The sequence below is a fragment of the Barbus barbus genome, assembly GCF_936440315.1.
Source record: "Barbus barbus genome assembly, chromosome: 40".
Lineage (NCBI taxonomy): Eukaryota > Metazoa > Chordata > Actinopteri > Cypriniformes > Cyprinidae > Barbus > Barbus barbus.
In genome coordinates this window covers 11,615,985-11,636,772 of record NC_136718.1, presented here as the reverse complement: position 1 = coordinate 11,636,772, position 20,788 = coordinate 11,615,985, and the positions used below count along the sequence as shown (strand labels likewise).

The 20,788-nt window shown below is 38.8% G+C and overlaps 1 protein-coding gene across 2 annotated transcripts; it reads left to right on the top strand.

Annotated features, from left to right (window-relative positions):
• Window positions 1-934: 934 nt before the first annotated feature.
• On the top strand, window positions 935-20,444 carry LOC306859612 (protein FAM110A). 2 transcript variants are annotated; one of them, XM_079400728.1, is made up of 4 exons: window positions 935-1,085; window positions 5,701-5,913; window positions 6,009-6,112; window positions 16,946-20,444. In XM_079400728.1, the coding sequence occupies exon 4, from the start codon at window positions 17,449-17,451 to the stop codon at window positions 18,802-18,804; it is 1,356 nt and encodes a 451-aa protein (XP_079256854.1). In that variant the 5' UTR covers window positions 935-1,085; window positions 5,701-5,913; window positions 6,009-6,112; window positions 16,946-17,448; the 3' UTR covers window positions 18,805-20,444. The 2 variants fall into 2 exon arrangements, with proteins under 2 accessions (XP_079256854.1, XP_079256853.1); XM_079400727.1 differs by lacking the exons at window positions 935-1,085; window positions 5,701-5,913; window positions 6,009-6,112 and adding an exon at window positions 8,726-8,839.
• The last annotated feature ends 344 nt before the right edge of the window (window positions 20,445-20,788 follow it).

Genomic DNA, 20,788 nt, shown 5'->3' with positions numbered 1-20,788 from the left:
TAGCACATAAAGAAGTCAAAAAGTGAAAGTCTACCTTAAGTTAATTAAATCACTTTGAATCCACCCAACTACTTTAACTAGTTGTGGCAACTACTTTAGTTTATCAGCAGCCGCATTGTATACACAGACGAGAACAAACACTGCTATAGTGAATCTGTGCCAGTTAATTAACCCCATCCCCCATTAACACCCCTGTCTGGAGTTGGCTGAGCTTCAACACATGATGTGGTCCATGTAGCACAACTGCTTTAATTAACAAACTCAACAACAACAAGATTTCTCCACTAAGTTAACTAATTAATATTGTTGTAGTTATGAACCATCATATAAAGTTTCTCTTGTCTTACTGGGCTGCAAAAAACAATTTAACCCAGAATTTAAATTAATATAAATTTCTGAAGTACCTCTTCTTACAATTTACCGTGTTTTTAGCATTGCTGATATATGACATCACCGTCAAATCACAAGGTTAAAATGTTGGATAAATGATTCAGGCCTTGACAGAATGGAAGAATTAACGTGAATGCTCCTAAGTATATGCCAGAATAAAACCCAATGTTTTTTTCCCCCAGATATATTTTATTAGTTACTTACCATGAGTTTTTAGGGAGGCAAAACAATTACGTAATACATAACACATTGAAGGGCGGTTACCTTGGAAACTTTCCTGCGTTTTCAAACTGGGAAAGCGACCAATGGCGGGATTCGGGTCATACTATTATTTGCAGTATTAGGGGTGTTCAAACGGTGTGCAGACATTCTCAACCGCTTTCTTGTCCCAACCAATATTTTAGTTTTATTATACGAACATTTTAATAAATAGTAGATATATATTTATGTGGTAAATTAAAGCATGTGTTACCGTCGACGTCCTATTTTTTTATAAGACAATAACACTGCACCCTCATATGTTATGGTCTGTTAGTGGTACATTCCCCGCAGAAATTCAATCGGCTATCAGGGTTCATGAAAATGTAGGGACTCTCACTTTTTCTCTCAAAGACATTTTAGCCCTAAACTCATACGGTACCACCTCGTTAGATTTTTCCTGTTTACTTTGGAAACGCTGCGGTGTCGCTGCTGAGGTGAGTGCTAAAAAATAAAGACAGTTTATGATAGTCCAGTGAACATCAGAGCATCTTGTTTAAATGCTGAAAAGACATTCTAAAGTTTTAATCTAGTTTAATGGATTTTTATATCGACTACGTATTAAAATTAGACGATGCTCGCAATGGTCGAAAATGTTAATGGCCCACAGTTTTTGTAAAATTATTTATGAGCACATTCAGTTAGATCAAATGTGATTTGGGCTGTATGTGACCATGGCTCACAAAACCAGTCATAAGGGTAATTTTTTGAAATTGAGATTTATACATCATCTGAAAGCTGAATTAATAAGCTTTCCATTGATGTATGGTTTGTTAGGGTGCAAAATATCAAAATATTGAGAAAAGCGCCTTTAAAGTTGTCCAAAAAGTTCTTAGCAATGCATATTACTAATCAAAAATTTTTATATATTTACAGTAGGAAATTTACAAAATATCTTCATGGAACATGATGTTTACTTAATATCCTAATGATTTTACGAAATGATTGAAAAATTTATCATTTTGACCCAAAATCATTTCACAAATGGTCTGAAATGATTCCAACTGTTGTAAATGATATATATGTATATATACACACATATTAGTTTAATGAAAACGCAGATGAGATATGTGTTCTTGAGAATTATGTTTTTATGAGTTGAAAGTATAATGTGATGTCAGGCACTGCGTGATGACGTAATTCCCTGAATCTTTCAATCTTTTCATTTGAATCTGTTCGAATGAACCGATTCGCAGCAGCGAGTCAGCCTTCCCATTCCTAATCAGTTTTGGGTGATGAGCACAATTACTGCAGAACGCCACTTTGAAAATGAATGTGCAGTCTTGTTAAAAGTGGAGCCCAAGGGCAAGTCCTGGAGTGAAGGTTTACCGCACACCGTAGATTCAAGATTCAAGAGTTTTATTCGTCACATACACAATTATACAGAGTATAACCAGCAGTGAAATGTAGGTCAGGTCCGCTCCAAGGACAGTGCAATTATAAAGTATACAAATATTAAGAGAAGAAAAGTAGAAAAAAAATAAAAAATAAAATAAAATAAAAAATAAATAAATAAAATAAAAAGAATAAAATAAAAAGATAGATAAAAAATATAAATATAAATGTGCAGGTCAGTATGTTGTTGACTTAAATAGTACTAAGAGGAATGTGCAAAATAATGTGCAAAAAAGTTGTACAGGGTATATAATAGCAGCAATATGAGGTAGAGAAAAATTATGAATAGCTTATTGATATGGTGATATTTACATGGAGTCATGTGATGTTATGACACAGAGTTAGAGTTTAGGAGCCTGATGGCCTGGGGGAAGAAGCTCCTCCTAAGTCTCTCAGTTTTTGCCATCAGGCTACGGAAGCGCTTACCAGATGGAAGCAAAGTGAATAGCTGGTTACCAGGGTGATTTGAGTCCTTGATTATTTTGACAGCTCTATTTTTTGCAGCGTTTGAGGTAGATGTCCTGCAGAGAGGGGAGAGCGGGGAGATGAATTGTCCTTGACTGTTACACTGCTCACTAAAGTAGCACAATAGCAGCACAGAAGTGTGAAGTGACAGCTGCTTCCTATCTATTTCATGGTACTGTGTCTTTTGGACTATTTTTATATTTAAGTGAATGGATAGAGCATATTTTGATAAGGAAACTGGCCCCGAAGGCCACAGGAACTTCCTTTATTGACGTTTTGTTTTGTTCCTTTAACTTTTCAGAGAGTTTCTCGTGTTATTGAATCCCAGCTGTTGGTGGGAGGATTATTTTTTTGCAATCCAGGAAAAGTAAACTAATAAGTGTGTGGTTATTATGTGATTGCTAAAGTACTAGATTGCATATGATGCTGAGATAAACCTGTGTTTGGATGTCTGCGCATATAGGGTATCTTTAGTCACCAATCCAAGTGAAACAGATCATATAACAGTTTTGTTTTTCTGTACACACACAGGCTACTACTCTTCATGTCGTTCTGACCTGATTCCACTGCAATGGAAACTGAAAAGGAATTAGAGTATGTTATTCCCTGTTAGTTGATAGCCTGAGCATTATCATTCAGTGTCTGTCTAAATGGGGAATTGCATCACGTTGACCTTTTTGGCCACGATAAGACCTAAAGTGTTCAACAATAACAGCTATAATATGTCATGTCTGTGTATTCTGGCACTTGTGGACCTTTTCTTTGTGTTATAATGACTAAAATGTTCATTTTAGATGTTGTTCTAAATTAGAAATATGAATTTAAAGAATCAAGTACATTTGATGAGACCTTTTATTTTTAGTGTATTTTAATGTATTTGATTCTCATTATTTTGTTGGTAGGATATTTAAAGGTGTATGTTTTTGTATGTTTTAGCTTGTTCAAAACTTGTTTGTTTTGGCTTGTGGATAGTTGTGATGTAATTTTCATCATCAGCATAGGCCATATTATTATTTTTTCCTAAATTGATTTTTTTTTTTTCCTCCACTTTTTTACATTTACAACAAATTACATTAAGTACAAAAATTACGTATGCCATCCATTTGATTTTTCTCCAAATTCTATGTTTTCCATTTTAATGGTTTAATTACATTTTATAATCAATTGAATTATTGAAACTTTAACATAATTTATAAAAACATTTTACAATAATTATGTAATGCTCCAATAATGCTATATTTATAGTTTCATTGTTTCAGAAATTCTGTGTCTGTTTTAATTTTTCTGGATTATGATTTAATACAAATTATCAAAATATAATCAAATGAAGGCATAAAACATAAAAAAAATTAATAATAATTCACAGTATAAATTAAAGATGTATGTATTTCCCTTTCTGCATTACGGAAATCTTAGGTCTGCTAGGTAGTGTGCATGCAGTGAATGCATATTCTTAGAAGAGTTTGTGTGCTCAGTTGTGTGCACTAGACGTGGAAAATGAAGACTAATCAGGCCTAATATGTATCCCACATGTGGCAAAAGATTGTGTACTCTTTGGTTGAGTGTTAGTGCTGATGTCAGATTTGTGGAAATCATCCTCCGCAGTGTTGTGAAATGTTGGATCAGTCTGAATGTCATAACACAGCCATGACTTCACTGGCCTCCTATGTCTCCTCTGCTTGTGCTTTGTGGATTTCCAGGATGTGCTGCAAGTCAAATTCCAATTTAGGACTGTCAGCGGTGAGTAGAGGTCTATCAGCAGAGATGGAGAATGGGGGGACTGTTACTGTTTAGTAAAGATTAATCTGTAGCTGCATGTGCTCTGTCTCCAGAGCAAAGTCTGTTTTCTCAAACCATACACACACACCCTCAACCACAGACTAGCCACTAGGTCTTAAGCCAGTTAGTTTGCAAACCATGTGAAGCGCCACAGTCTCTTTCTGTGATATTTGACAGCCTCAGGGCTCCAGCGGATAAAATGATCATATGCTCAGCAGAGTTGAGAAGATTAGAGAGAATCTGAGACATTTTGGGTTCTAAAAAAGTAGCTTATGGGTTGATAATGGGACACACACACACACACACACACACACACACAAGCTACTGCAGAATATGATGTTGACTGTGACTGTGTTCCCATATGACTCACATAATGGTTCATGCAGTTTCCTCAATCTGTGGCCTAATTGAAAATGCCTAGAATTGTCTTGACTTTTCCAATTACTTATAATGTTTTTATGTATAATACTACTGAAAGCTATAAAGTTTTTATTTTATTTTTTGACTTAAAAGCAGATATAGGCTTTCCATAGAACACAGAGCTCTTAAGCCAATGTCTTTAATCATTTTTTCCTCTCCAATGAGCAAAAAAAGTTTTACCACAAATATTTCTAACGGAGTTTGAAACTTTTATTATAGTGACATACCGTGTAACTCATTTCTCTGACAGAGTCGATTTAACCACAAGCCCTTTATTAAATTTATTATGGACTTCAGAAATGGTTGCTAATCAACAAATGTTTGTATTTAAGCTGAATTTCTACTGTACACTCTTAAAAATAAAGGTGCTTAAAAGGTTCTTCACAACGATGCCATAGAAGAACCATTTTTGGTTCCACAAAGAACCATTCAGTCAAAGGTTCTTTAAAGAGCCATCTCTTTCTTACCTTTGTATAATCTAAAGAACCTTCTATCACCACAAAGAACCTTTTGGGAAATAGAAAGGTTCTTCAGATGTTAAAGGTTCTTTGCGGAAACATTTAGACAAAAAGGTTCTTCTATGGCATCGTGAAGCTCCTTTATTTTTAAGAGTGTATACCTGATTACTGAATATTGTTGACTTTTATTATAAAGTTCTTGTGATGTTCCTCATTTGTAAATCAACCTGGATAAAAAGCATTTGCTAAATGAATAAAATTTATATTTTATTTTATTTAGAAAAAAAAAAAACACTTTTACGGTTACCACTGAAATTCCAGAAAAAAATGAAATTCTGGCACACTCAACTAATAAATCTAGTCTTATTTTTATCTCTGGATGATGCTTTTGGCCCGTAAGAAGTTTACCACATCAACCACCCACATGCGTTTACTAAATACAGCTTCCCCCCGTTTTGACTTCAAAACGTGACCGAGCTTTTCTCTTTTCCTCACACACTCTTCTAAATCTCCATATTTTTTTTTTTTTCCTGAGGAATGTGAGTTGGCTCTTTCAAGCCTCTCCCTAGAAACTGCCCTCCCAAGATAAACAGCACTAGTCCAGCCAGCCCTCCACCCTTCCCAGAGGGCTGTGTTTCCCTCCAGCACGTGAGAGAGTGGATCTGGCCTCCTCTCCTGTATGGCACTGCATGCGACTGAGTGCACTCACCCCTGATCTCCCTCTTTCTCCATGCATTGATTGGTTCAGGTGCGCTTGTTTTTGTGTAACGTCTCCAAATCTGTGGCGCTGACTTGCCAGGCTTCTTTAACAAACTGTGTGTGTGTGTGCACGTGTTAAAGCAGGCTCGACTTCAGATGATCCTTTCAGTGCCACCCACATGTAACCAGGCCTACATATAATCTCTGCATGGAATTCTGCTGAAAACTCTGTAGATTTCCGTGGAATGGTAAGTTCTATTGATGCCCGCCCCTTGCGTGGTTGTTCATCCAGCTAACGGGGAACATCCTCGGAACCTTTTTAAATGTTCTGGCAAGGTTCTCTAAAAGTTATGAACTAACATTCTTCCATTAATGTTAATAGAAAATACAATTTTCTAAAATGTTTTAGTTGGATGATTGTCTGATGTTTTTAGAAGGTTACTCGTTTCAGAGCAAAAGACCTTCCCATAAAGTTTGCAAAACGATTTTTTTAAAGCATTTAAAAAAACGTAATGTTTTGAAATTGTTATAATATAATAATTGGCTTAATGAGAATGTTAGCAAATTGTTGTTAGCTGGGTAGATCCATACTGCAAAATTTCATGCAAAAATGAATCAGTGGAGATTCTGTCCGGATGTGTTTATAACGCCACTTTTGAATTCAGAGGGATTGGCATTCGTCTCTCTTCTGTCCTCTGATAAGAAATGTAACCCACATGGAAATTTGAACTGTTTATTTAAATGCAACTGTTAAGTATGTAAACAGCTTGTTGTGATAGTTGACCTCATTGTGGCAAACAGTCGTTTTCATCAATGTTTGACTAATCAGTCGATCATGTTTATGTGTACATGTGCGTTCACAGAGGGGTGTGTGTATTTATGATGATTTAGTGGTGTGAAAGCCCGTTTGGACATGTCTGTGTAATACGAGTTGTAAAAGGAGATGTCGGTGTGTGAGTCTCACCCTCTGAGTGTGTCTCATTCAGAGCCTACAGCAGGGGTGTCAAACTCAGTTCCTGGAGGGCCGGGGCCCTGCAGAGTTTAGATGCAACCCTAATGAAACACACCTGACCAGCTAATCAAGTCCTTCAGGCTTATTTGAAAAACATGGTTTGTGTGTTGGAGCAGGGTTGGAACTAAACTCTGTAGGGCTGCAGCCCTCCAGGAACTGCGTTTGACACCCCTGGCCTACAGCGTGGTCTATGATCTTCAGAATGAAAGATGGGCAGCAGTAGTAATCTTGCACTGCTCCATAATCCTCTCTTTCAAAGACACTGCCATTCTTTAACAGATCAGTGCTGACAGCATTACCAATATGGCACTGCACACAGGGCAACCAGGCTCTTTAACATTAGCATTGATCCTGCAGCGTAAACATTTCAGGAACTTGGGCAGGGATGAAGTTGCGATGTTAAGGTGAAAGAGCAGAGGTCTTCATCGCTGCGCAGAGTTTGAAGAGATGGATCTAGAAATATCTATATACTATCTATACACACTATAACTATGTAATCATTGTTTATAGACAGTAAAATGTTGCAAAAGTTTTTAAATTTAGCCTGCTTTATTTTCACAATCCATGGGTGCGCATCTGTGTTGTAAATATTACATGCAACTCAATGTGCATTTTCATTTAGTTTAGATCCTTGTATAGACAGGTTTTTCACACTGCTAAGTTGATTAATCGTCAGTTTAATTTTCTAAATTAAATTATTCACAACAATTAATCGTCAATCTGTTGTTAACACCCCTATTTCAGACCTTTGGTAGTATTCGCCTGATTCACTTTCCTCAACTTAGAGCTTCAGCCATTCCCATAGAGATCTGTTACCATAGCCACAGGCAGACATTCTGCGGGTATTGTGATTACAGTGGGACTCGGGTATGCCCCTTGGCATGAGGGTGTGGGTTTCAAAGGCAGTCAGATGGAGAGGAATGGGCTAAGAATCCACACCTGCACTTGACTGAATGTATAGACCTAAAAAGGAGGAGCTGTTTGGGTCAGACTTGTTTATTTGTTGTGCATCTGGATGGCAGATGTTATCTGTTTTCAGCAGAATATTCACCTTCAAACAAAGGTGGTCTGTCAAACCAGAACCACTCCTTAAATAATCTAGTTAATCTTACTTAAAATGGAGAGGTGGAGTCTCCAAAGTGATATTGGTGTGTCATTGAAAAGAAAAAAAAAGTGTTTGTTTTGTAATTTTCATTTATTTCCTTCACTTTGAGCTGGATCTAGTCCACTCCCTGCTCTTACAGGACTTTACTTGTATTTTGAGGGCGACTCTCAATTCAGACTCCTATTCTGAGATCCGAGAAACCACAAATTCTTCTTAGCGGTCTGCTTCCCAGAACAGAAACGGTCATACGAGATGATTCTCTTCAGTCTGTCTCAGGTAATTCCTTGAAGATCTTCCTGAAATTGTCGGACCGAATGACTGGATTTCCTTATGGCTGCCACTGCAGCGCTCCTTTTACTTTGATGAAGCCGACAGACACTCTTATAACACTTCCTCCTGTAGTCTACAGTAGGTGGAACATGGGAAAAGATTACTGAGAGCTGTTTTGGGAAATGACCGCCACAAATATTCAGGAGGTGAACACCAATCGGAAGTGACGACTCCAGTTGGAAACCTCTCGAGACCAAGAATAGGCAAAGGATTTGTGGAGTAAATAAAACACAAACACATACCGTGGTGCATGAATGAATTAATTTGGTCATGTGTTCGTAGGGAAGAGTTGTGCTTCCTGCTTGTATTTCTCTAGTCCAGCTCTTCCTGAAAGAGTTGGCTGGGAGGAGCTATGTAGGAAAGGGGGAGGAGGAGGAGGAGTAGTATTTGAGTTGCTGTGTCAGTCGTGCACACACACACAGACTCTCACACACATTCACAGGAGCGCTGACTCTCTGTTGAGCTCTATTCTTCAAAAGGCTCGACAGCTCGATATCTTCATCCTGCTCTTGGAAAACACTTGTCCTGGTAAGTTAAGCAACCTGTAACAGAAATCCAGTAATCTATAGACTAGTGGATTAGTCTCATGCTTTCTGCAGTTAGTTTGTGTTGACTGTGTTGAACTCGGGCTTTGTTAGTGATTTTTTATTTTATTTTATTTTTTATCTATTTATCTCCCTAACTTTTCTTTTGTTATTTTATCTTCAACTGTAATAGCAGTAACAGTGAGGCTCATATATAACTAATGTCCTCTCATTTCATCCTTTATTTATGAAGGATGTGAGTGTCTAGTGAGTCTAATTTGAGCGTGCTGGGACCGGACTGATTACCTAGTAGGACATAATGGTTGTTTATATGGGATCAGCAAAAAATCGTGTGTGTGTGTAAGGTGATTGAGTTCAGTTTTTGGGCAATTAAATACAGAAACTCCATTAGGACTTTTGTTATATGCATTAAAGCAATGGACGTCTGTGAGTTTGCATTTTTCTGTTCTTTTGTTGGATTGTGTTAATGTCATTTTGTGCCATTGTTGTTAGGGATGCACCAATATTAAAATTTTGGCTGATATTTATTAAGCTGATGATTGGAAAATAATATTATTTTTAACAATCAAAGTATATTTGTCTATACTTAATGCTATTTTGTCGAAATAAAAATCTACAAGTGAATTTAGGCATCACAATATTAATATGAACAGTATAAAACTTCATTTTATGAATGATACATTTATTAGTTTTATTAGTGTTTTGAAGATTAACTTTAAATGAGTGTTAGATGACACCAAAGGTAATTTGAATGTAAACATAGGTGAAATGAGCATCAACAATTAAATATCCAATATCAAAAATGCTGATTAAAAAAATGATACATCGTACATCCCTAAAATGAATGTCAACAGTTTGTCAAAACAATAGTGATTGAGAAATGAGGAACTGAGTCAGTGTGTGTGTAATAACAACTGTGAGGCATTTTCTATGTCATATTGTCTGCAAATTCGTGCAGGAAATGATCTCTATCTCTTTATCTTTCCCTCTCTGAGATCCATTAACTCACTGACATTCCTGGCTTAGTTATTGGTCAAACTGGGTTAATAGGTGACCCCTGTCTCTTGTGTGTTTGGATGTTGTGTTTGTGTTGTGCTCTAGTTTTTTGTAAACATAGTTACTAGTTGTTTGTTGTTCTTTTGTTTTGTGTGTGACTGTGGGAAAGCGGAATTGGTATCTGCGGTGGAAGAAGGTAAAAACAACACTCTGGGCTGACGCTCGAACCATCTCGTCTCTGTGATTACACACTGTCCACACACATATGCTCGTGTGTGGCAGGCGTGAGTGTGCATGTGTCTTTAGTGTTGAGAATGTGTGAGTGACATTTCTCAGCTTTACTTTGTCAGGCCTGAGGCGGGCCACAGGGTCAGGGTCCATTTAGAGGACCCCAGGGTCATGGATTCCTGAGATGAGTCTGACAGAGACAAGGTTGCCATAGTTGTAATTAGGGGATGATCAGGCCATTTTGCTTGATCAATATGACAGCGAGCGCTGTGAGGATGTTGACAGGAAGGTTGAACAGTACTGGGTTGAGAGTTTAAAGTGACCTCTGCCACCAAAGTGTTCTTCCTCAATTGTGCAGCTGGTACTGCAGAGCTTTATCCAGTGGAAAACGTAAATCACTAATAGTCATGTAAGTGACAGATCACCCAGGTCCCGGGGGTCAGATACATTTATCTGAGCAGCGCTGTGCTGCGTGAGCGTCCTGATCTGCTGTGTTGTTCAACCCTCATCTGAAAACTCCAGGGATCTGATTTGATCTAATATGGTTTCTCTGATTTGAAGTTTTAAAGTGATGGATGGCGGGAAATGTGGGGAGTTTTTGATCACATTGTGGTTGGCCCATGAAGGACAAATGGACTTTTTGATCTCATCTGATTATCTTATTACAGACAACATGAGGGATGGAAGAACGGACCAATCCTGTTCTCGGCATGTGTCCTTTTTAACATGCTTTTGTGACACATTTAAGGAGATAAATGTAATTATCTTAAATTACTTTTGTACGTTTTTCTACTAATGATAAATTGATATTACAGGTAAGCCAATTAATCTTACCTTTTAGGCATAAAATGAATATCCCCAATGTGATAGAAAAGATATAAATATAAAACATACACAATGCGATTTAATAGATAAAATGATTCATAATAATAAATAAAATCATATAAAATGTATTATTCTAACAGCAACAATTAATTGATAAAATAATGTGCTTTTTTTTTCTTTATCATTTTAAATATGGCTATGTTTTAAAACTGCCTTTCTGCTTCAAATGTTTTTAATAAGTCTTATTTTAAAAACCTTTTTGCACATAAAATACACAAACTTTGGGTGATGACAATGAAATAACATGTTTTCTTTAAAATACAGAAAATATTTATTAATCTGACTAACCAAAGAATTTCTTGACAGATCAAAAAAATTATAATTTATTACCAAAATTGTTACCAAAATAATCAAGTACAGCCCCGTATGTTATTTATATTTATATATTTGTTATAAATAATAATAAAAAAAGGCTATTTATGGTTTGAGTTGGTCTGTAGTAATTATACATTTATTTAATATATTTCTATTACTTAAAATCAACAGAAGTCTGTTATGCCCTAATTTATTTGGGTAAACTTTGAGTGTGAGAAATGGCACTGAGGGCAACTATATTTACATCTTTAGGGATCCACATGTTGGCTGACATTATAAATGGGAGATGAATGATGATAATATCCTCAGGGTTCATTCAGACATTGTATGTTAGCTGTGTCCTGGTCTTACCATGGGCCGTTTATACCAGCTCTGTCTAATGATGTTGTGTTGAGTGGTCATCCAGGCCTGCTGTGGACGGAGGGGAAACAGCTGTGCTGTGCGTTGCCACACATTGAGAAGAAAAGGCTGTTTAAGTCCCTTTATAACCAGCTGTCCCTCACCGATGGAGCTTTGTGGTAGTTACGGATGGAGACAGTGTGAAAGGTTATCAGGCTAAAGGCTTGAATCCTCTGGGGCGTCTTTATTGTGGCTGCTGAGGTGAGTTGGGTGAGAGGTGTGACTCTGTCAATGCAGTAAAAGCCGTCAGGGAAAACCCATGGGAATGATTCTAGTTAGCTTGTACTTACACCTAACACCTACAGTGTAGTGCAAGAGGTCAAATCTTTAAGTGAAGTTCATCTGTAGGGTACAGTCACTCAGATTTGCTCTGAAACAAGCCGTTATCAATAAATCAATTGAGAACTGTCACATAAAAGCTCTGGGAATATATATCTACTTGTTGCTAAATAGTAGTTTATGGGGGCTCGTCTAGAATTCTTCTTATCTGGCTCTCCTTATCACATTCCTCTTTTGGTGGCATGCAAAATAAAAAAAAAACGACCCTGCAAAGGTAATATTTACCTTACCATGTGTCTTTACCTTACATAACATCCGCTTAGTCAGCAGGATACCTCATGTTTCCAGTTGGGATTCCCGAATTCCCTCGTTACTCATAATGACGTCAGATCTTCTACACTTAATCCTTGCCTAATACCTGAACAGATTCACACAAGCTTCCTGCAAAATTGGCACGTTAAAGGATGGAAAGTATGTAGCCTGGGGAACAGAAGCGCAACCATAACTTTGCACAGGTGACTCAGAGTGAATCCTTCCAGGCTGCTAGGAGCAGGAAATGTAGGTTTTGAACTATTTAGAGCTGTCAGTCTCCAGTCACAGTCGTACATGCCTCTACATAGACAATTTGACATCCAGGAGCTTCTCATCAGCGCTCTAAGCCTGACAACTAGGGCAAGCATCACCATTACTATTCTTCTCTCTCCCGAAGTGCAGTAATTATAGATGTTGTCAAAATTGATAGATTTTGAGTTATTACCGAAATACGGTTTCTTATGGTTAAGGTAATGTCACTCGTGTGGTATTAACATGAAATGATACCTCAAATTGTGTGGTTTGTTGAGGAAAGATGTGATGTGTCAAGCTAAATTGATCAACATGGACATTAAAGGCGAGCCCAAGCATGTCTAAGGACCAGAATCATAGAAACTGGGCTTTTTGATTTGAGTCAACAAGCCCCTAGCAATCCTGCTGAAGACATTTTAAACATTTTAGCAAGAGCTTGACATTGTGGTGATGTGATTTTGCTTTTGCAAACACTACTCTCATTTTCTTTTAGAAAACTAAAAATCTTGTTCCTCCTTCTACCATTTCAAATTGCTGTTTACTAAATTTCTGTCTGTGTCTGACTCTTTATCTGTGTTTTTCGGATATCTGACCCACTTCTCTCTCATTTTTTCTTCCTTGTTCTTTTTTATTTTCCCCGCTCACGTGCATCTCTCATGTTGGGTCTGTTGTCGCAGCAGTAATTGAAAGATATCCTTAAAACAGCAGATCTCTTCCACTCATGCTGAATTCCCCTCTAATTACAATGCCGAGTTTCTTTCAGCCAAAATTAGTGAGGTCATTTTTTTCTTTCTCCCTGCAGCTGTAGACTGCCATGCTCAGTCCACGGTCTCTCAATGCATTTGTCCATGGATTTTACTGCAAGCTTATTTGCATCACATTTTCCTTCATCTAGTGTACCTCAAATCATTAAACACAAATAAAATGAACATTACACATTCATTCAGGTTTAAAAACACCCACAAAACATCACTGTTAGATGCCATGCTCAAGCCGTTAGCAAACATTTTCCATTCACGTTTTTTCTGGCTCAACAGTCCAGTTCACCACTAAACATTGTGGGGAAAATGACATCAGCTCTCAGAAATCAAGACCAGATCTTTATTTTGTGCCCAGCAAGGTTTGCTTTGGAGATGCCTGTGTGTTTCTGTGGTTGTGGCAGTCTGACGTGGGTGTGTGTGTATTCCTGGCTCTCCCTACGTCCTCAGTGTTCTGGGTCCAGTTGGCTCACTGCTGAAATGCTTCTGTTATCTCAATCAGTTCACACCACGCTTGTGCCCATATCTGTGGGCTGTTCATGCCACCCTCGCCCCTGTGGCCCTCACATTCCACTGTGTGTTTGCTTCTGTTTGGGGATCTTATTTTACATGAGACCTAAACACTTTAATGGTTTTGGGATCGCTGTGTGCTGTAATATGAGTAAGATTTCGACTTCTGTTCGACTGAGTATATCATTGCTCTAAACAGCGGTTCCCAGCTGGTGGGTTGCAACCCAAAATTGAGAAATAAACCCTGCTTATTACAGTCTTCATGGAAGAACTTTATTTTTTTTCATTGCTCAAGCTCAGGTTAAGTTCTGTATGGATTAGATGGATTATGCATATCAATATTAGAGATCTATTTTAAACATTTGATTGTATCAGTCCATTTTGGATGCATATCTGCCAACTTTGGATATTTATTGCATGTTAATTTAAAAAGTTAAATGTAATCTTGAAAATGTTTTTCATGTTTAAAGCAATTTATTTCATGTCTCTTTTATTTTAACAAAATATTATATACTTTTAATAGCAGCCATAAAATGAAAATACTGGTAAAGTTAAAGGGATAGTTCACCCAAAATTAAATATGTCAATAATTACTCACCCTTGTGTCGTTTCAAACCTGTAAGATCTTCGTTCGGAACACACATTAAGATATTTTTGATGAAATCTGAGAGCTTTCTGATGCTGCGTAGATCGCAAGGGTACTACCACGTTCAAGGGCCATCGTCAAAATAGTCCATGTGCAAAGTCCACTTTTTGTGCACAAAATGTATTCTCGTGGCTTCATAAAGTTAAGGTTGAACTACTGATGTCACATGGACTATTTAAATGAACCTTTCTGGGCCTTTAATATGGAGTTGCTTTGCTGTCTATGTAGGGTCAGAAAGCTCTCAGATTTCATCAAATAATTTGTGTTCTGAAGATGAATGAAGGTCTTAACGGGTTTGGAGCAACATGAAGGTGAGTAATTAGTGACAATTTAAATTTTTGGGTGAACTATCCCTTTAATAATGTTCGAAAAAACATATCTTTTGGTATATAGTTTAAGTTGGAACCACATTTGGATGTTGCATAGGCTGTTTATCTGTGTGCTTATCTCACTGATGCCTGAGGTAGTTAAATAGTTTTGAGAATGCGCTCTGATGGCTTAACAAGCCTAGAATTTCTGCTAGCTGTCATTGTTATCCATATATGTACAAGCCTTCATGCTTGTGCTCTATGGTCCCTGTGGAAGCGCTTTCTTCTATATTGGTGTTTGGTAAGGCCGGTGTAGCACAGGGGAATACAGAGATGTGGCGGGGAAGGAATGATTGAACCAGGATAATCCATTTTGGCTTTTGGACACTAGAGCTGCCTCACCCCTAACAGCATAGCAGGGTCCTGAGCAACTGTGCCTTCTATTAAAAGCCTGGCCGTTGAAAGACAGCTGTAGGTGTGTATGTGTGTGTGTATCATCTAAATCCATCACAGAATTTGACCTGGATAAGCATTTATTGCAGTACTCTGTCCATAAGCCTCTTATAAGACACAATAACAGACAGAAACATGCCAAGCATGTTTAAATAATTCTATTTCCATAGTAATGGAAACATTACAACACATTTCTCCAGTGGTAACCTACCTGTCTCTCTTCTGTTTCAATCTCTTAGTCATGTGCGAGTCAGAGTCGCATATCTGAATGATTCATAAACCAGAATGGAAGTATTGGCAACAGTAAACCGCAAATAACCCTGAAAAATAAAGACATTTTAACATGAAATATTCCCATTTTACATATTTAAATAATAATCATCATAATGTTGAAGTTAAATTAAACAATCGAACCCTGAAACTTCAGAGGAAGAGCAAGCTACTAAAATTTAAGAATTGCAATAAAGCCAAACTATTTTAATATCTGGAAAAGCATGCACTGATAAAATGTTCACAATAATACAAGGAACATGTATTCGGAAAGTAAATGGGGTCGAATTTTAGTTCATTTAAGCAATGTAGGCTTTTTATAGTTCAGTCTTTCTGGCAAATGTCAGAAAGGTTATTAGCAGGTTTAAAGGCAGTTCAATCTGTTTTGCAATTAGAGTTTAAGACTATATTTATGATTTCAAATTAATTGTTGCTTGGTTGGAGGATTCTTTCTATTGTATCAAGTCTTTTCTATCTTATTAGTGATAGAAGGGGAGGGGGAGCATAACGGGGATGAGGGCCCAGACTAGAAGTCATGCTATAAAAAAGATTAATTAAAAAATGTGTATTTGAATATAATGATGATGTTGAACGGCAAGGAACAAGCCTCTCAGCTCTCTTGATGATGTAATCCAAACCTTTAATGCAGTAACAAAAAGGAGAATAAGGAAGGGAAAAGTCAAATTGCCTTCACTCCCTTGACAATGAGGATCAAGAGGAATATGGAAGCATCAGAAGTTGTGATGAGGAGAGAGAGAGAGTGAGGGAAAAATGTCTAAATTTGAGCAAGCACAGATTTGAGAACAGCGTTCTCTGTGTTTAAAATCTTAAGGTAAGAGGGTTTTACTATAAAATTAGCTTTTCTTAGACAAGCTGTTTCAGACGCATTTAAATGAGCCTTGGCTTAGATCTAGTCTGAGACCAGAATATAAAAGATGATAATCTGCCTATAATGTACTTTGTAAAGATACTACACAAAGCGCCTTTGTGTGCTCATGAACACTGAACAAGTGGAGGAGTACATTTAAATATTTTCATAAAACGCCACTATTTGATGCAATTGAATATAAAAGATTGCAGCTGTTCTTTAGCTCTGCCCTTTTCTTTTTTTGTTTCTTTTCAAAGAATCACATTTGAATGAAAATTCAGTAGGAGTGTTTGTTGTGAGTGGGGGGAAGGGTGCAATTGGTCAGTGTTCCAACCTTAGACCAATCACAGATTGGCTGCTGGCTAACTCCTTTCTCCTCCTCTTGTGCATGGAACTCTTTTCACTTCCCTGATTGGCTGCTCCTACATGCAGCATCTGGAGGCTTTAAGAGTGTAGTAGGAGGGGCCAGACAGTGCATTAAAACCAAACGTCTGCCCCCATTCGTCCTAGAGCGCTCCAGTTATATGTGTGGAGCAGAGGGAGCGAGAGGAGGTCCTCTCTTTACCTACCCATGTCTGACAGCATCTTTCTCTCTCTTTCCTTCCTCCAGGAAAAGAGTCCAGGACTACAAGAAAAAGAGGATCAGGTTTTAAGGAGTGTTTTACAAATCTGGAGTTTAAGAGGAAGGGACAGAGTCACCGTGTTTCACCAGAATCTTTCTGCTAACCTTTCAGCTGCAAGGAGCTCACTTTAGGATCAGCCCCGTCCTGGTGGGTCACTCAACCGGACTGATGTGGAATGTGACCCTTTATGACCCCATCCCACGGGCCTCTATTCAATAAGCCGGACTCGGGAGAGAACAGATAATAGATGCAAGAGGCCGGCACACAAAAAAGAGTGAAGTAACAGCAGCAGGAGTGTTCAGACTGGTAAGAAAGTTAAAGGGGCCCTTGAAGGTGGGGAAAAAATAACTTAAAATACAAAGGAAAAGGAATAAAGAGACCTGTGACTACAAAAGTCTTTCTTGGGACTGTAAGACATTCTTGAACGCAACAGAAACTTTGACCCTTAGCCTTCATTTCACCTCTTAAATTAATCCCGCTGCTAGCAGTCATGCCAGTGGAGACCCTTCGTCCCACAGATGGCCGTCTTACTGGGGGTCCCTTCACCTCTGCCATGCCTTTCCGAATCCTGAACAAAGGCCCGGACTACTTCCGCAGAGTGCCCGAGCCAGGAACGCGGAAGCTGAGTGCAGTTGAGCGGCTGGAAGCGGACAAGGCCAAGTACGTAAAGAGTCAGCAAGTAGCACTCAATAAACAAGAACCTGTGAAACCCCCAATCATCCGCAAACCGCTGTTATCACCAAGCATGATGATGCAGTGCAGAATAAATACTCCACCCGCGAGGAAGATTACCCGGCGTCTACTTGAGACGGAGAACGGAGGACCTGAACATGGCATGAGCAGAGGACCACAACTCAACCTTGAAGTGCTCAATAATCTAATCAACGTCTGCGAAGGACCGCTTGCATCCTCACCTACCCCATCATCTCCTTCTCCCTCAGCCTCCTCACCCTCTTCCGGAGGTCAGAGTGTTCGTAGTGGCCAATCTGCAGAACCTCGCCACTGCATTAACTTCAAAGCACACCTTGGCTCAACGCCCAACTCCTCTCACACCTCCTCTCCTCTTAACAATCAGTCCACACCTGCAGAGCCCAGCCGAAGGCCGCCTCCGGTCCCAGCCAGAGCTCCCAGACTAGTACCACAAGGTAGTTACGGGACCCCCAACTCTGTAACTGTGCGACGGGTGGATGTACGACCACTGGCAGAGATCAGGAAACCTCAGAGATTGCCTCTAAAACCCAAACCTAGACTAGCTCAAGTAGCTCAACCACAGGTAGCCCAGCCACAGGCACCTCCCACACAGCAGCAACCTTCGGGAACTCACCCTTCATCCCCCTGCATACCCTCCAGCCCGCTGCTTCTACGCACTGGCATTCTACCCCCTGCTTCCCCCGCTTTTACCCGTATTTCCTCTGCCAGTTCTCGAGGGTCACGTCCTGGTTCAACCCGGAAGCATCCCTCCCTCCATCGCTCCAAGTCAGACTTGAGCGACCGTTACTCTCGGGCCACAGCTGACCTGGAGCGCTTCTTCAACTACTGTGGACTGGACCCAGGTGAGGTTGAAGGAATGGGTGGCGTGGAGCGGTTTGCCCGGGCAAACTCGGACATTGTTTCAGTCTCCAAACTCCGGAGCGTCAGTACGCCTAGCTCAGAGTGCGGGGACGGTGGGGATGGACGACGAGGAGAGGAGGAGGAGGACGATGACGACAATGACGATGGGCCTATAAAGCCCAGTGAGCGTGTTCCTTACGGCATCTCGGTCATCGAGAGGAACGCACGCGTCATTAAGTGGCTCTACGGTATCCGACAAGCACGGGATGCCTCACAAAACATCTCCAATGTCTAGAAGCTTCTGTCAGATTTTCTACTCAGACAGAGACAATATAAATAAGACAGAGACTTGCTGTAGTATTCAGTTGATGTCTATCACACACCTAATATTTATTATTATCATTTGAAGATGTTTAAAGGCTCTGACAAATATTTGATTTGTTTGTATTTGCCTTACTATATGGATAATGTTCATGATGTTTGTTACATAGAATTTACATGGATATCCTGATGTTTTTCGAGTATCTGATTATCTGCAAGGATGACGTACCACTAGATGCGGAATACTGCAGACTCAGCACTGTGACTTGGATACATTTTGATTTTAAGCAATAAGATTAATGCTAAAGGCACTAAAAGAGTGGATGATGATGAGAATGATGAAAGCAGCAGTCGATCTGCTGTGTTGGTGCTGTTCAGGTACAAAGTCTGTATTAACAGCAGTGCTGTCGGACCTGTGGCCTAAGCTAATTCCTCTAGGAACCATTGTGTTCATAGTATTCAAATCAAGCAGGTACTTTCTAATTTTAGAAATCTTTGAAGAATTGAAGAATGAATTAACCTATTTAGGATGCTTGTGTTTATGAGGTCGTCATTTGGTGTCGGTGGTAGTAAGACCTCAGGGACGTGTTTAATAAGCCACACCTAGTACAGAGACACCGTCTGCAAAGTCCTAAAGTGCACGTATGTAGAAACGGAGACACATACAAACCCCTGCTCGTGCACACACTTTTGCTCCATAGGTGTCAAATTCACATGTGTGTCAGATGTTCAGCGTAGACTTTTTTTTTTTTTTTTTTGAAGGCGAGACTATGATACTGTGAAGAATTCAGAGCTTCCACAGAGGTGCTGCTCCTCTGCAAACATGGCTGGTAGACTGTTAATGTTGAATATAAGTTTAGAAGTTCAAAATATAAGCATGTGAGAGCCTCTTGTCTGCATGCACACGTGGATGTACAGCTGTATTATGTGGTAATGCACAGTTGCACGATGTGCACTTCTCAAACATGCATTCCAAAACATATGGACGTACATTCCATTCAGCTTAATGTTTATATATGATTTGTGTGGGTTTTGTTTGTTTGTGACTGTTCCTTCTGCCTGTTTTTGGGTTTCAGATAGGTTGTGTTTCAAACAGTTGTGTAAGACAGGTAAGGTTTGAGAGCTGACAGAACTCAATACTCTCAGGGGAATCAAAGCTGTTAAATCAGTTTACTGCAGAGTTTTCGCACTTGTAGTGAGCAAGGAAAGCCTTAAGAAGAGAAAAATGTTATTTTGATTGAAGTTGGTTGAATATGTGCACATAGACAAGTCATGAGGTCACACAAATGTTCAATTTTGGTTGAGAGATTTTGAAAGAAAGATTTGCTTTATTAAAAAAAGCACAATAATCAAAATCATTTTTTTCCTAGACTGTGCAATCTAAATATAGCCATAAATGCATGAAGAGGTAAACGCAAAACATTCATTGACTGAAATACATTTCTCTACCAGCACATTCAAAAAGGTACAAACCCTCAAACAGTTCAGTGCAGTAGTTATTGAAATAGGAGGGCAACATGGTGGTTCTGCTTGTTCTCTGAAGTTTACCATTGACTCGGAAAGAGTTGAATGCAAGATCGGTCCTTTGAAGATGTCAATAAAGATATGTTTTTGAAAACAAGTTGTGAGTTCTTTATTCCCTGTATGATTTGAGTAGTTTAAAACTTGACCTAGATTACTGGAAAAGACATTTAAATCCAGGGAGCAACATATTTGAAAGCCACTTTACACAAAGAGCCAGAACAGATGTCATTCTGAATATGATTACAAATGTTTGTCCCTTGAGACAGAGAGTATTGAATATAAAGGCAGTAGATAAAGCCTAACATGAGGCAAAATCCAAACCTGAACTGAACGGATGCTGTTATCCAAAGCTGCTCATATTTTGTGTTAACTTATCAGAAACTTTAAATTGAAACGATATGTTTTCATTAAAAATGAATGCTTTTGGCTATATA